Source organism: Nerophis lumbriciformis, linkage group LG23 (assembly GCF_033978685.3).
Source record: "Nerophis lumbriciformis linkage group LG23, RoL_Nlum_v2.1, whole genome shotgun sequence".
NCBI lineage: Eukaryota > Metazoa > Chordata > Actinopteri > Syngnathiformes > Syngnathidae > Nerophis > Nerophis lumbriciformis.
This window is the reverse complement of record NC_084570.2, coordinates 41,332,489-41,349,823: the sequence shown is the minus strand read 5'-3', so window position 1 is coordinate 41,349,823 and position 17,335 is coordinate 41,332,489. Positions and strand designations below refer to the sequence as shown.

Below are 17,335 nucleotides of genomic sequence, written 5' to 3'. Positions count from 1 at the left end.
CTCACCACCAGGTGGTGATCGGTAGAAAGCTCCGCCCCTCTCTTCACCCGAGTGTCCAAAACATGAGACCGCAAATCCGATGACACAACTACAAAGTCGATCATGGAACTGCGGCCTAGGGTGTCCTGGTGCCAAGTGCACATATGGACACCCTTATGTTTGAACATGGTGTTCGTTATGGACAATCTGTGACGGGCACAAAAGTCCAATAACAAAACAGCGCTCGGGTTCAGATCCGGGCAGCCATTCTTCCCAATCACGCCTCTCCAGGTTTCACTGTCGTTGCCAACATGAGCATTGAAGTCCCCCAGTAGAACGAGGGAATCACCCGGGGGCGCACTCTCAAGTACTCCCTCGAGTGAATCCAAAAAGGGTGGGTACTCTGAGCTGTGGTTTGGCGCATAAGCGCAAACCACAGTCAGGACCTGTTCCCCCACCCGAAGGCGTAGGGAAGCTACCCTCTCGTCCACCGGGTTGAACTCCAACGTACAGGCTCTGAGCGGGGGGGAAACAAGAATTGCCACCTCAGCTCGTCGCCTCTCACTGCCGGCAACGCCAGAGTGGAAGAGAGTCCAGCCCCTCTCGAGAGAATTGGTTCCAGAGCCCTTGCTGTGCGTCGAAGTGAGTCCGACTATATCTAGCCGGAACTTCTCCACCTCGCGCACTAGCTCAGGCTCCTTCCCCCCCAGCGAGGTGACGTTCCACGTCCCAAGCGCTAGCTTCTGTAGCCAAGGATCGGACCGCCAAGTGCCCTGCCTTCGGCTGCCGCCCAGCTCACATTGCACCCGACCTCTATGACCCCTGCTGTGGGTGGTGAGCCCATTGGAGGGGGGACCCACGTTGCCTCTTCGGGCTGTGCCCGGCCGGGCCCCATGGGGACAGGCCCGGCCACCAGGCGCTCGCCATCGTGCCCCACTTCCGGGCCTGGCTCCAGAGGGGGGCCCCGGTGACCCGCGTCCGGGCGAGGGAAATCTGGGTCCTTGTTTTTTATATTTCATGGAGGTCTTCGAGCTGCTCTTTGTCTGATCCCTCACCTAGGACCAGTTTGTCTTGGGAGACCCTACCAGGGGGCTTAAAGCCCCCGGACAACATAGCTCCTAGGATCATTGGGACACGCAAACTCCTCTACCACGTTAAGGTGGCAGCTCAGAGAGGAGATTTATTTTAATTTAATTTATTAAAATGATTATTATTTTATTAATATTATTACGAAATATTTCTTATATTAATATATCATAGTAATATTTTATAGTTAATATTATGTCTTGTGTTTTGTTTAATCAACCGTTTTACTGCCGTTTTACAGACACCATTTGGAAACAATTAAGGTATAATAAATAATAAACATTCACAAAATAATTCTGTGTAAATAACTCATTTCACAACGTGTACATCTGCAACTTATAGTCCGGTGTGGCTGATATATGAAAAACATTTGTTTTCTTCTAAAAGTTAGTGGGTGTGGCTTATATTCCGGTGCGCTCTGCAGGTAGATGAACACATGTGGTATATTATGTTGGACAGGTGCACAACAAAGTGTGATCAATAGAAGGTCATTTCCTTCATATGAGTGAGTAAATGATGTGAGTGTGAAGATAAAGTGTGTTTCCACACACACTTTCATGAAGTCAAACAGAGCAAAGCTTGAGAATTATTTCCCAACATTCCTGGAAAGTTTCAGGTCGATTGTTGGCGTGCAGAAGCTGCTTTTATTAGTGCACAACTACTTCCTCATCTCATGACCATAAACTTTTGACCACGGGCCGGTGTCAGCCGAGCAATGTGGTTATCTTAAATCTCACCTCACCTCTCATGACGCACCCTCAGGGCGTGTGTGCTCCCGGGAGGATTAGCGAGTCATTTAGTGACAGGAAACGTCGTCATTATCTCGTTGCCATCAATTAGGGGCCAGGAGGCGCTTCCACAGGAAAAAAGACATTTTTTATCCCCTTCCTTCTTTTAAAACCTCAAAATGGGGTAGTAGCGTATATATTGGCACATACAGTATGTGTGTCAATATAATCACTATTACCTCTCATGCCCCCCCACACATATCACAGCCCCCCCAACAAAAGGGTACATTAGTTTCCTACACGTTGGAGCGTGATCATGTGACAAAATCCAATCCCGTAAGAATTAATTTTCATGTTTAAGTCCCGCCAACCAAACACAAATCCACTTTTTGTTTTCCCCACAAAAAGTGGATTTGTGTGGTCGTCACAGGAAGACCACAACCTGAGTGTTCCCACTGGAGGAAATCCTGTGTGATGCCATGATGACCACACACACACACACACACACACGCACACACACACACACACACACACACACACACAAACACACACACACACACACACAATGACTTGGCAACAACAGAGTAAACAACGTCTTTGACAAGCTTATCATTTCAGCTAAATGAGTCATGGCCGGACACACACACACACACACACACACACACACACACACACACACACACACACACACACACACACACACACACACACAGACAAAAGGTATGGGAACACCTGGCTCTGACAGGAAGTGGCGCTACAAGAGCTTCCACTCACTTCCTCCACATTACTCCAGCAGACACATTCCACCAGTCCATGCCCATGAAGTTCCACAATACATGATCCATACCACCGTCAATAAAAGTGTTACATGTTCCAGACCGCGTGCATTGTCAGCGTTCACAAAACACAGTCATGCTTTTTCGGGACACAAAGTGTGAACGCTCGCTTCTCAGCCCCATGTTGGCACTCACAACATGTTTGCTGCACACAACATGTTTGCTGCACACAACATGTTTTGTGCACAATGTCACAACATGTTTGCTGCACACAACATGTTTGCTGCACACAACATGTTTGCTGCACACAACATGTTTGCTGCACACAACATGTTTGCTGCACAACGTCACAACATGTTTGGTGCACACAACATGTTTGCTGCACACAGCATGTTTGCTGGACACAACATGTTTGCTGCACAACGTCACAATATGTTTGGTGCACACAACATGTTTGCTGCACACAACATGTTTGTTGCACACAACATGTTTGCTGCACAACGACACAACATGTTTGGTGCACACAACATGTTTGCTGCACAACGTCACAACATGTTTAGTGCACACAACATGATTGCTGCACAACGTCACAACATGTTTGCTGCACACAACATGTTTGCTGCACAACATCACAACATGTTTGCTGCACACAACATGTTTGCTAAACAACGTCACAACATGTTTGGTGCACACAACATGTTTGCTGCACAACGTCACAACATGTTTGCTGCACACAACATGTTTGCTGCACACAACATGTTTGCTGCACACAACATGTTTGCTGCACAACGTTACAACATGTTTGGTGCACACGACACTCTTGGTGCACACGACATGTTTGCTGCACACAACATGTTTGCCGCACAATGTCACAACATGTTTGGTGTACACAATATGTTTGGTGCACACGACACTCTTGGTGCACACGACATGTTTGCTGCACACAACATGTTTGCTGCACAACGTCACAACATGTTTGGTGCACACAACATGTTTGGTGCACACAACATGTTTGGTGCACACAACATGTTTGGTGCACACGACATGTTTGCTGCACAACATCAGAACATGTTTGGTGCACACAACATGTTTGCTGCACACAGCATGTTTGCTGCACAACGTCACAACATGTTTGGTGCACACAACACGTTTGGTGCACACAACATGTTTGGTGCACACGACATGTTTGATGCACAAGGTCACAACACAATTGGTGCACACAACATGTTTGGTGCACACAACATGTTTGGTGCACGAGGTCACAACTGGTTTGGTGCACACAAAATGTTTGGTGCACACAACATGTTTGGTGCACAACGTCACAACACTATTGGTGCACACAACATGTTTGGTGCACAATTTTACAACATGTTTGCTGCACACAACATGTTTGGTGCACAACTTCACAACATGTTTGATGCAAATGACATGTTTGGTGCACAACGTCACAACATGTTTGCTGCACAACTTCACAACATGTTTGGTGCACAACTTCACAACATGTTTGATGCAAATGACATGTTTGGTGCACAACGTCACAACATGTTTGGTGCACAACTTCACAACATGTTTGATGCACACAACATGTTTGTGCACAACATCACAACATTTTTGGTGCACACAACATGTTTTGTGCACACAACATGTTTTGTGCACACAACATGTTTGCTGCACACAACATGTTTGGTGCACACAACATGTTTTGTGCACACAACATGTTTGTTGCACACAACATGTTTGGTGCACACAACATTATTGGTGCACAAAATGATACTCAGCATGAAGTCCAAGACCGCTTCGAAAAACTAAACAAAAAAAATTGGTTCTCAACATTCACAACAGCGAATTCACTCATTTTGGAGCCAGGAAAATGCAGCAGTTCTCAGCACATTTGACAGGAAGGTAAAATATTTAGGAGTAATACTTACTCATTTGACAATGTATGTTCTGCACTCCGATGTTGCACAAAGTTTTATATGGCGAAAAATTGCTTTGGTTCTCAGCATTCACACTAATTAGGTTGTGGTAAAACTGCTTTGGTTCTCAGCATTCACACTAATTAGGTTGTAATAAAGCTGCTTTGGTTCTCAGCATTCACTCTAATTAGGTTGTGGTAAAACTGCTTTGGTTCTCAGCATTCACTCTCGTTAGATTGTGGTAAAACTGCTTTGGTTCTCAGCATTCATACTAATTAGGTTGTGGTAAAACTGCTTTGGTTCTCAGCATTCACACTAATTAGGTTGTGGTAAAACTGCTTTGGTTCTTAGCATTCACTTTAATTAGGTTGTGGTAAAACTGCTTTGGTTCTCAGCATTCACACTAATTAGGTTGTGGTAAAACTGCTTTGGTTCTCAGCATTCACTCCAATTAGGTTGTGGTAAAACTGCTTTGGTTCTTAGCATTCACACTAATTAGGTTGTGGTAAAACTGCTTTGGTTCTCAGCATTCACACTAATTAGATTGTGGTAAAACTGCTTTGGTTCTCAGCATTCACACTAATTAGGTTGTGGTAAAACTGCTTTGGTTCTTAGCATTCACTTTAATTAGGTTGTGGTAAAACTGCTTTGGTTCTCAGCATTCACACTAATTAGGTTGTGGTAAAACTGCTTTGGTTCTTAGCATTCACACTAATTAGGTTGTGGTAAAACTGCTTTGGTTCTCAGCATTCACAATAATTAGATTGTGGTAAAACTGCTTTGGTTCTCAGCATTCACAATAATTAGATTGTGGTAAAACTGCTTTGGTTCTCAGCATTCACACTAATTAGGTTGTGGTAAAACTGCTTTGGTTCTCAGCATTCACACTAATTAGGTTGTGGTAAAACTGCTTTGGTTCCATCCATCCATCCATCCATCTTCTTCCGCTTATCCGAGGTCGGGTCGCGGGGGCAGCAGCCTAAGCAGGGAAGCCCAGACTTCCCTCTCCCCAGCCACTTCGTCCAGCTCCTCCCGGGGGATCCCGAGGCGTTCCCAGGCCAGCCGGGAGACATAGTCTTCCCAACGTGTCCTGGGTCTTCCCCGTGGCCTCCTACCGGTCGGACGTGCCCTAAACACCTCCCTAGGGAGGCGCTCGGGTGGCATCCTGACCAGATGCCCGAACCACCTCATCTGGCTCCTCTCGATGTAGAGGAGCAGCGGCTTTACTTTGAGCTCCCCCCGGATGACAGAGCTTCTCACCCTATCTCTAAGGGAGAGACCCGCCACCCGGCGGGGGAAACTCATTTCAGCCGCTTGTACCCGTGATCTTGTCCTTTCAGTCATAACCCAAAGCTCGTGACCATAGGTGAGGATGGGAACGTAGATCGACCGGTAAATTGAGAGCTTTGCCTTCCGGCTCAGGTCTTTCTTCACCACAACGGATCGATACAGCGTCCGCATTACTGAAGACGCCGCACCGATCCGCCTGTCGATCTCACGATCCACTCTTCCCTCACTCGTGAACAAGACTCCGAGGTACTTGAACTCCTCCACTCGGGGCAAGATCTCCTCCCCAACCCGGAGATGGCACTCCACCCTTTTCCGGGCGAGAACCATGGACTCGGACTTGGAGGTGCTGATTCTCATCCCAGTCGCTTCACACTCAGCTGCGAACCGATCCAGTGAGAGCTGAAGATCCTGGCCAGATGAAGCCATCAGGACCACATCATCTGCAAAAAGCAGAGACCTAATCCTGCAGTCACCAAACTGGATCCCTTCAACGCCTTGACTGCGCCTAGAAATTCTGTCCATAAAAGTTATGAACAGAATCGGTGACAAAGGGCAGCCTTGGCGGAGTCCAACCCTCACCGGAAACGTGTCCGACTTACTGCCGGCAATGCGAACCAAGCTCTGACACTGATCATACAGGGACCGCCACAATCAGACAGTCCGGAACCCCATACTCTCTGAGCACTCCCCACAGGACTTCCCGAGGGACACGGTCGAATGCCTTCTCCAAGTCCACAAAGCACATGTAGACTGGTTGGGCAAACTCCCATGCACCCTCAAGGACCCTGCCGAGAGTATAGAGCTGGTCCACAGTTCCACGACCAGGACGAAAACCACACTGTTCCTCCTGAATTCGAGGTTCGACTATCCGGCGTAGCCTCCTCTCCAGTACACCTGAATAGACCTTACCGGGAAGGCTGAGGAGTGTGATCCCACAATAGTTAGAACACACCCTCCGGTTCCCCTTTTTTAAGAGAGGAACCACCACCCCGGTCTGCCAATCCAGAGGTACCGCCCCCGATGTCCACGCGATGCTGCAGAGTCTTGTCAACCAAGACAGCCCCACAGCATCCAGAGCCTTAAGGAACTCCGGGCGGATCTCATCCACCCCCCGGGCCTTGCCATCGAGGAGCTTTTTAACTACCTCAGCAACCTCAGCCCCAGAAATAGGAGAGCCCACCACAGACTCCCCAGGCACAGCTTCCTCATAGGAAGACGTGTTGGTGGGATTGAGGAGGTCTTCGAAGTATTCCCTCCACCGATCCACAACTTCCGCAGTCGAGGTCAGCAGAACACCATCCTCACCATACACGCCTCGCCAAACTCCTCCCATGTCCGGGTTTTTGCCTCCGCGACCGCTGAAGCCGCACACCGCTTGGCCTGTCGGTACCTGTCCGCTGCCTCCGGAGTCCTATGAGCCAAAAGAACCCGATAGGACTCCTTCTTCAGCTTGACGGCATCCCTCACCGCCGGTGTCCACCAACGGGTTCTAGGATTACCGCCACGACAGGCACCAACCACCTTGCGGCCACAGCTCCAATCAGCCGCTTCGACAATAGAGGTGCGGAACATGGTCCACTCGGACTCAATGTCCAGCACCTCCCTCGTGACATGTTCAAAGTTCTTCCGGAGGTGGGAATTGAAACTTTCTCTGACAGGAGACTCTGCCAGACGTTCCCAGCAGACCCTCACAATGCGTTTGGGCCTGCCAGGTCTGTCCGGCATCCTCCCCCACCATCGCAGCCAACTCACCACCAGGTGGTGATCGGTAGAAAGCTCCGCCCCTCTCTTCACCCGAGTGTCCAAAACATGAGGCCGCAAATCCGATGACACAACTACAAAGTCGATCATGGAACTGCGGCCTAGGGTGTCCTGGTGCCAAGTGCACATATGGACACCCTTATGCTTGAACATGGTGTTCGTTATGGACAATCCGTGACGGGCACAAAAGTCCAATAACAAAACACCACTCGAGTTCAGATCCGGGCGGCCATTCTTCCCAATCACGCCTCTCCAGGTTTCACTGTCGTTGCCAATATGAGCGTTGAAGTCCCCCAGTAGAACGAGGGAATCACCCGGGGGAGCACCCTCAAGTACTCCCTCGAGTGAATCCAAAAAGGGTGGGTATTCTGAGCTGCCGTTTGGCGCGTAAGCGCAAACAACAGTCAGGACCTGTTCCCCCACCTGAAGGCGGAGGGAAGCTACCCTCTCGCCCACCGGGTTGAACTCCAACATGCAGGCTCTGAGCCGGGGGGAAACAAGAATTGCCACCCCAGCCCGTCGCCTCTCACTGCTGGCAACGCCAGAGTGGAAGAGAGTCCAGCCCCTCTCGAGAGAACTGGTTCCAGAGCCCTTGCTGTGCATCGAGGTGAGTCCGACTATATCCAACCGGAACTTCTCCACCTCACGCACTAGCTCAGGCTCCTTCCCCCCCAGCGAGGTGGCGTTCCACGTCCCAAGAGCTAGCTTCTGTAGCCAAGGATCGGACCGCCAAGTGCCCTGCCTTCGGCTTCCGCCCAGCCCACATTGCACCCAACCTCTATGGCCCCTGCTATGGGTGGTGAGCCCATTGGAGGGGGGACCCACGTTGCCTCTTCGGGCTGTGCCCGGCCGGGCCCCATGGGGACAGGCCCGGCCACCAGGCGCTCGCCATCGTGCCCCAACTCCGGGCCTGGCTCCGGAAGGGGGCCCCGGTGACCTGCGTCCGGGCGAGGGAAATCTGAGTCTCGGTTCTTGCATTTCCATAGAAGTCTTCGAGCTGCTCTTTGTCTGATCTCTCACCTAGGACCTGTTTGTCTTGGGAGACCCTACCAGGGGGCATGGAAGCCCCCGGACAACATAGCTCCTAGGATCATTGGGACACGCAAACTCCTCTACCACGGTAAGGTGGCAGCTCAGAGAGGAGCTTTGGTTCTCAGTATTCACACTAATTAGGTTGTGGTAAAACTGCTTTGGTTCTCAGCATTCACACTAATTAGGTTGTGGTAAAACTGCTTTGGTTCTCAGCATTCACTCCAATTAGGTTGTGGTAAAACTGCTTTGGTTCTTAGCATTCACACTAATTAGGTTGTGGTAAAACTGCTTTGGTTCTCAGCATTCACACTAATTAGATTGTGGTAAAACTGCTTTGGTTCTCAGCATTCACACTAATTAGGTTGTGGTAAAACTGCTTTGGTTCTCAGTATTCACACTAATTAGGTTGTGGTAAAACTGCTTTGGTTCTCAGCATTCATACTAATTAGGTTGTGGTAAAACTGCTTTGGTTCTCAGCATTCACACTAATTAGGTTGTGGTAAAACTGCTTTGGTTCTCAGCATTCACTCCAATTAGGTTGTGGTAAAACTGCTTTGGTTCTTAGCATTCACACTAATTAGGTTGTGGTAAAACTGCTTTGGTTCTCAGCATTCACACTAATTAGATTGTGGTAAAACTGCTTTGGTTCTCAGCATTCACACTAATTAGGTTGTGGTAAAACTGCTTTGGTTCTCAGCATTCACTCCAATTAGGTTGTGGTAAAACTGCTTTGGTTCTTAGCATTCACACTAATTAGGTTGTGGTAAAACTGCTTTGGTTCTCAGCATTCACACTAATTATATTGTGGTAAAACTGCTTTGGTTCTCAGCATTCACACTAATTAGATTGTGGTAAAACTGCTTTGGTTCTCAGCATTCACACTAATTAGGTTGTGGTAAAACTGCTTTGGTTCTCAGTATTCACACTAATTAGGTTGTGGTAAAACTGCTTTGGTTCTCAGCATTCATACTAATTAGGTTGTGGTAAAACTGCTTTGGTTCTCAGCATTCACACTAATTAGGTTGTGGTAAAACTGCTTTGGTTCTCAGTATTCACACTAATTAGGTTGTGGTAAAACTGCTTTGGTTCTCAGCATTCATACTAATTAGGTTGTGGTAAAACTGCTTTGGTTCTCAGCATTCACACTAATTAGATTGTGGTAAAACTGCTTTGGTTCTCAGCATTCACACTAATTAGATTGTGGTAAAACTGCTTTGGTTCTCAGCATTCACACTAATTAGGTTGTGGTAAAACTGCTTTGGTTCTCAGTATTCACACTAATTAGGTTGTGGTAAAACTGCTTTGGTTCTCAGCATTCATACTAATTAGGTTGTGGTAAAACTGCTTTGGTTCTCAGTATTCACACTAATTAGGTTGTGGTAAAACTGCTTTGGTTCTCAGCATTCACACTAATTAGGTTGTGGTAAAACTGCTTTGGTTCTCAGCATTCACACTAATTAGGTTGTGGTAAAACTGCTTTGGTTCTCAGCATTCACTCCAATTAGGTTGTGGTAAAACTGCTTTGGTTCTTAGCATTCACACTAATTAGGTTGTGGTAAAACTGCTTTGGTTCTCAGCATTCACACTAATTAGATTGTGGTAAAACTGCTTTGGTTCTCAGCATTCACACTAATTAGATTGTGGTAAAACTGCTTTGGTTCTCAGCATTCACACTAATTAGGTTGTGGTAAAACTGCTTTGGTTCTCAGTATTCACACTAATTAGGTTGTGGTAAAACTGCTTTGGTTCTCAGCATTCACACTAATTAGGTTGTGGTAAAACTGCTTTGGTTCTCAGTATTCACACTAATTAGGTTGTGGTAAAACTGCTTTGGTTCTCAGCATTCACACTAATTAGGTTGTGGTAAAACTGCTTTGGTTCTCAGCATTCACACTAATTAGGTTGTGGTAAAACTGCTTTGGTTCTCAGTATTCACACTAATTAGGTTGTGGTAAAACTGCTTTGGTTCTCAGCATTCATACTAATTAGGTTGTGGTAAAACTGCTTTGGTTCTCAGCATTCACACTAATTAGGTTGTGGTAAAACTGCTTTGGTTCTCAGTATTCACACTAATTAGGTTGTGGTAAAACTGCTTTGGTTCTCAGCATTCATACTAATTAGGTTGTGGTAAAACTGCTTTGGTTCTCAGCATTCACACTAATTAGGTTGTGGTAAAACTGCTTTGGTTCTTAGCATTCACTTTAATTAGGTTGTGGTAAAACTGCTTTGGTTCTCAGCATTCACACTAATTAGGTTGTGGTAAAACTGCTTTGGTTCTCAGCATTCACACTAATTAGGTTGTGGTAAAACTGCTTTGGTTCTTAGCATTCACTTTAATTAGGTTGTGGTAAAACTGCTTTGGTTCTCAGCATTCACACTAATTAGGTTGTGGTAAAACTGCTTTGGTTCTTAGCATTCACACTAATTAGGTTGTGGTAAAACTGCTTTGGTTCTCAGCATTCACACTAATTAGGTTGTGGTAAAACTGCTTTGGTTCTCAGCATTCACAATAATTAGATTGTGGTAAAACTGCTTTGGTTCTTAGCATTCACACTAATTAGGTTGTGGTAAAACTGCTTTGGTTCTCAGCATTCACAATAATTAGATTGTGGTAAAACTGCTTTGGTTCTTAGCATTCACACTAATTAGGTTGTGGTAAAACTGCTTTGGTTCTCAGCATTCACACTAATTAGGTTGTGGTAAAACTGCTTTGGTTCTCAGTATTCACACTAATTAGGTTGTGGTAAAACTGCTTTGGTTCTCAGCATTCATACTAATTAGGTTGTGGTAAAACTGCTTTGGTTCTCAGCATTCACACTAATTAGGTTGTGGTAAAACTGCTTTGGTTCTCAGTATTCACACTAATTAGGTTGTGGTAAAACTGCTTTGGTTCTCAGCATTCATACTAATTAGGTTGTGGTAAAACTGCTTTGGTTCTCAGCATTCACACTAATTAGATTGTGGTAAAACTGCTTTGGTTCTCAGCATTCACACTAATTAGATTGTGGTAAAACTGCTTTGGTTCTCAGCATTCACACTAATTAGGTTGTGGTAAAACTGCTTTGGTTCTCAGTATTCACACTAATTAGGTTGTGGTAAAACTGCTTTGGTTCTCAGCATTCATACTAATTAGGTTGTGGTAAAACTGCTTTGGTTCTCAGTATTCACACTAATTAGGTTGTGGTAAAACTGCTTTGGTTCTCAGCATTCACACTAATTAGGTTGTGGTAAAACTGCTTTGGTTCTCAGCATTCACACTAATTAGGTTGTGGTAAAACTGCTTTGGTTCTCAGCATTCACTCCAATTAGGTTGTGGTAAAACTGCTTTGGTTCTCAGTATTCACACTAATTAGGTTGTGGTAAAACTGCTTTGGTTCTCAGCATTCATACTAATTAGGTTGTGGTAAAACTGCTTTGGTTCTCAGTATTCACACTAATTAGGTTGTGGTAAAACTGCTTTGGTTCTCAGCATTCACACTAATTAGGTTGTGGTAAAACTGCTTTGGTTCTCAGCATTCACTCCAATTAGGTTGTGGTAAAACTGCTTTGGTTCTTAGCATTCACACTAATTAGGTTGTGGTAAAACTGCTTTGGTTCTCAGCATTCACACTAATTAGGTTGTGGTAAAACTGCTTTGGTTCTCAGTATTCACACTAATTAGGTTGTGGTAAAACTGCTTTGGTTCTCAGCATTCACACTAATTAGGTTGTGGTAAAACTGCTTTGGTTCTCAGCATTCACACTAATTAGGTTGTGGTAAAACTGCTTTGGTTCTCAGTATTCACACTAATTAGGTTGTGGTAAAACTGCTTTGGTTCTCAGCATTCACACTAATTAGGTTGTGGTAAAACTGCTTTGGTTCTCAGCATTCACACTAATTAGGTTGTGGTAAAACTGCTTTGGTTCTCAGTATTCACACTAATTAGGTTGTGGTAAAACTGCTTTGGTTCTCAGCATTCATACTAATTAGGTTGTGGTAAAACTGCTTTGGTTCTCAGCATTCACACTAATTAGGTTGTGGTAAAACTGCTTTGGTTCTTAGCATTCACTTTAATTAGGTTGTGGTAAAACTGCTTTGGTTCTCAGCATTCACACTAATTAGGTTGTGGTAAAACTGCTTTGGTTCTCAGCATTCACACTAATTAGGTTGTGGTAAAACTGCTTTGGTTCTTAGCATTCACTTTAATTAGGTTGTGGTAAAACTGCTTTGGTTCTCAGCATTCACACTAATTAGGTTGTGGTAAAACTGCTTTGGTTCTTAGCATTCACTTTAATTAGGTTGTGGTAAAACTGCTTTGGTTCTCAGCATTCACACTAATTAGGTTGTGGTAAAACTGCTTTGGTTCTCAGCATTCACAATAATTAGATTGTGGTAAAACTGCTTTGGTTCTTAGCATTCACACTAATTAGGTTGTGGTAAAACTGCTTTGGTTCTCAGCATTCACAATAATTAGATTGTGGTAAAACTGCTTTGGTTCTTAGCATTCACACTAATTAGGTTGTGGTAAAACTGCTTTGGTTCTCAGCATTCACACTAATTAGGTTGTGGTAAAACTGCTTTGGTTCTCAGTATTCACACTAATTAGGTTGTGGTAAAACTGCTTTGGTTCTCAGCATTCATACTAATTAGGTTGTGGTAAAACTGCTTTGGTTCTCAGCATTCACACTAATTAGGTTGTGGTAAAACTGCTTTGGTTCTCAGTATTCACACTAATTAGGTTGTGGTAAAACTGCTTTGGTTCTCAGCATTCATACTAATTAGGTTGTGGTAAAACTGCTTTGGTTCTCAGCATTCACACTAATTAGATTGTGGTAAAACTGCTTTGGTTCTCAGCATTCACACTAATTAGATTGTGGTAAAACTGCTTTGGTTCTCAGCATTCACACTAATTAGGTTGTGGTAAAACTGCTTTGGTTCTCAGTATTCACACTAATTAGGTTGTGGTAAAACTGCTTTGGTTCTCAGCATTCATACTAATTAGGTTGTGGTAAAACTGCTTTGGTTCTCAGTATTCACACTAATTAGGTTGTGGTAAAACTGCTTTGGTTCTCAGCATTCACACTAATTAGGTTGTGGTAAAACTGCTTTGGTTCTCAGCATTCACACTAATTAGGTTGTGGTAAAACTGCTTTGGTTCTCAGCATTCACTCCAATTAGGTTGTGGTAAAACTGCTTTGGTTCTCAGTATTCACACTAATTAGGTTGTGGTAAAACTGCTTTGGTTCTCAGCATTCATACTAATTAGGTTGTGGTAAAACTGCTTTGGTTCTCAGTATTCACACTAATTAGGTTGTGGTAAAACTGCTTTGGTTCTCAGCATTCACACTAATTAGGTTGTGGTAAAACTGCTTTGGTTCTCAGCATTCACTCCAATTAGGTTGTGGTAAAACTGCTTTGGTTCTTAGCATTCATACTAATTAGGTTGTGGTAAAACTGCTTTGGTTCTCAGCATTCACACTAATTAGATTGTGGTAAAACTGCTTTGGTTCTCAGCATTCACACTAATTAGGTTGTGGTAAAACTGCTTTGGTTCTCAGCATTCACACAAAAGTTTCATTTATTTCTTTGGTTGTGGTCCCAGGTTGTAAAGTGTAAAATAGATTCTCAGCGTGTCAAGTATTGATGAAGAGTGCTCAGTATTGAACTGTCAGCAGTGAAGTACGAATGCATCATCATCATCATCATCATCATCATCATCATCATCATCATCATCATCATCATCATCACCACCACAACAACAACAACAACAAACATTTGTTATAACGTTGATCAGACGGGGCCAAAAGTAGGCAACTTCGCTAATAAACTTCCATAACGAGACCGCAGGAGACTCCATCTTTGCCAAATGTCCTCCAGCATCTCAGCAGCACCTCCTTTATTGGAGGAAGTCCCAACAGAAGGAGAGGATGAAGAAGTATGGAAGGTAGGACCTTTGTAGGAGAGTATTATTTAAGGAAGAAAGGTAGGACCTTTGTAGGAGAGTATTATTTAAAGAAGGAAGGTGTCACCTTTGCAGGAGAGTGTTATTTAAGAAAAGAAGGTGTTATCTTTGTAGGAGAGTGTTATTTAAGGAAGGAAGGTTTTACCTTTGTAGGAGAGTATTATTTAAAGAAGGAAGGTAGGACCTTTGTTGGAGAGTATTATTTAAGGAATGAAGGTAGGACCTTTGTAGGAGAGTATTATTCAAGGAAGGAAAGTAGGACCTTTGTAGGAGAGTATTATTTAAGGAAGGAAGGTAGGACCTTTGTAGGAGAGTATTATTTAAGGAAGGAAGGTTTTACCTTTGTAGGAGAGTATTATTTAAAGAAGGAAGGTAGGACCTTTGTAGGAGAGTATTATTTAAGGAAGGAAGGTAGGACCTTTGTAGCAGGGTATAATTTAAGGAAGGAAGGTAGGACCTTTGTAGGAGAGTATTATTTAAGGAAGGAAGGTAGGACCTTTGTAGGAGAGTATTATTTAAGGAAAAAAGGTGCTACCTCTGTAGGAGAGTAATAATTAAGTAAGGAAGGTGTTACCTTTGTAGGAGAGTAGTAATTAAGTAATTAATAAGCTGTTACCTTTGTAGGAGAGTAATAATGAATGAATTATTAAGATGTTACCTTTGTAGGAGAGTAATAATAATTAATAAAAAATATGTTACCTTTGTAGGAGAGTAATAATTATTAATTAATAAGATGTTACCTTTATAGGAGAGTAATAATAATTAATTAAACAGATGTTACCTTTGTAGGAGAGTAATAATAATTAAACAGATGTTACCTTTGTAGGAGAGTAATAATAATTAGTTAAAAATATGTTACCTTTGTAGGAGAGTAATCATAATTAGTTAAAAATATGTTACCTTTGTAGGAGAGTAATGATAGTTAATTAAAAATATGTTTCCTTTGTAGGAGAGTAATAATAGTTCATTAAAAAGATATTACCTTTGTAGGAGAGTAATAATAATTAATATAAAATATGTTACCTTTGTAGGAGAGTAAAAATAATTCATTAATAAGATGTTACCTTTGTAGGAGAGTAATAATAGTTAATCAAACAGATGTTTCCTTTGTAGGAGAGTAATAATAATTAATTAAAAATATGTTACTTTTGTAGGAGAGTAATAATAATTAATTAAAAATATGTTACCTTTGTAGGAGAGTAATAATAATTAATTAATAAGATGTTACCTTTGTAGGAGAGTAATAATAATTAATTAAACAGATGTTACCTTTTGTAGGAGAGTAATAATAATTAACAAAAAATATGTTACCGTTGTAGGAGAGTAATAATAATGAATTAAAAATATGTTACCTTTGAAGGAGAGTAATAATAATTAATTAAAAAGATGTTACCTTTGAAGGAGAGTAATAATAATGAATTAAAAAGATGTTACCTTTGAAGGAGAGTAATAATAATTAATTAAAAAGATGTTACCTTTGTAGGAGAGTAATAATAATGAATTAAAAAGATGTTACCTTTGTAGGAGAGTCTGAGGCGAGGCACATTCATCTTGCTGCAACAAGAAGAAGAAACCAGGAGCAGCAGAAAGATGCAACAAGTCCTAAATCCTCTCATCTTGTCTCTGCTGGATCAGATCTTCAGGGACTCCTACAAAGCATCAGACTGGTTTTCCAGTTCAGTCAGGAATGGTCCTTTTGTCCTGAAGTCCTGCATGAGGACCAAAGTCACTGATGAGACTACAGGATCTGCTCTGTGCACCACTACACACCACCACTACCACTACTTGCACCACCACGCCTCCTCTCTCTCTCTCTCTCTCTCTCTCTCTCTCTCTCTCTCTCTCTCTCTCTCTCTCTCTCTCTCTCTCTCTCTCTCTCTCTTTCTCTCTCTCTCTCCCTCTCTGTCTCTCTCTCTCTCTCTCTCTCTCTCTCTGTCTGTCTCTCTCTCTCTCTGTCTCTCTCTCCCCTCCTGTCTCTCTCTCTCTCTGTCTCTCTCTCCCCTCCTATCTCTCTCTCTCTCTCGCTCACTCTCTCTTTCTATCTCTCGCCTCCTATCTCTCTCTCTGTCTTTGCCTCTCTGCCTCTCTCTCTCTCTCTCTCTCTCTCTCTGCTTCTTGCTCTCTGTCTCTGCACGCTCTCTCTTTCTCTCTCTCTTTTACTCTCTGTCTTTTTCTTTTTTACTCTCTCTCTCTCTCTCTCAATCTCTCTCACACACACATTTCCCCTCTCTCTGTCTTTCTTTCTTTCTTTCTATTTGTTTCTCTACATCTCTGGATTTCTCTGACTCTCTCTCTCTCACACACTTTCAGGTCTCTCTTTCTCTCTCACACACTCTCTCTGTCTCTCTCTATCGCTCTAATTCTTTCTCTCTCTTTCTGTCTCTCTCTCACTCACTCTCTCAGTCTCTCTATCTCTCTTTCTCTCTCACACACACACTCTCCCTGTCTCTGCCTTTCTCTCTCTCTCTCTCTCTCTCTCTCTCTCTCTGCCTCCCCCACCCCTCTCTGCGTAGAGTGAACACTTAAAATGAAAGCCAAATTGCCACAGCTGCATTTTTTAAATCCCTTCCTTGATGCAGTAATTTTGGTGCAGATCTGAAACAATGTGCAGGATTGAATTAATTTGTGTATTTTTTAATTAATATTAATATTATCAGAGGAAACTATTCTTATTTTGGGCCCCTTCCCCCTGGAGGCACTGCCCCATTCAACATCAATCTACCGAGCACCTGTCACCGTCCTCTTCCCCCGAGTGTCCTCAAAGGAAAACCCTCCAACATTACCAGCAGTCCCTTAAGAACCGGCCCCTTTGGAGTCCTGCACAAG

General features: G+C 43.6%; 1 protein-coding gene across 2 annotated transcripts in view; it reads right to left on the bottom strand.

The window, feature by feature from the left end:
• The window catches only part of sema3bl (sema domain, immunoglobulin domain (Ig), short basic domain, secreted, (semaphorin) 3bl), a 192,731-nt gene extending 176,458 nt beyond the window's left edge, over positions 1–16,273 (bottom strand). For both annotated transcript variants that reach the window (XM_061985522.2, XM_061985523.2), the window contains exon 1: positions 16,026–16,273. In XM_061985522.2, the coding sequence (XP_061841506.2) occupies positions 16,026–16,125 (100 nt within the window). In that variant the 5' untranslated portion in view covers positions 16,126–16,273. The remainder of the gene's footprint in view (positions 1–16,025) is intronic.
• Positions 16,274–17,335: the final 1,062 nt, after the last annotated feature.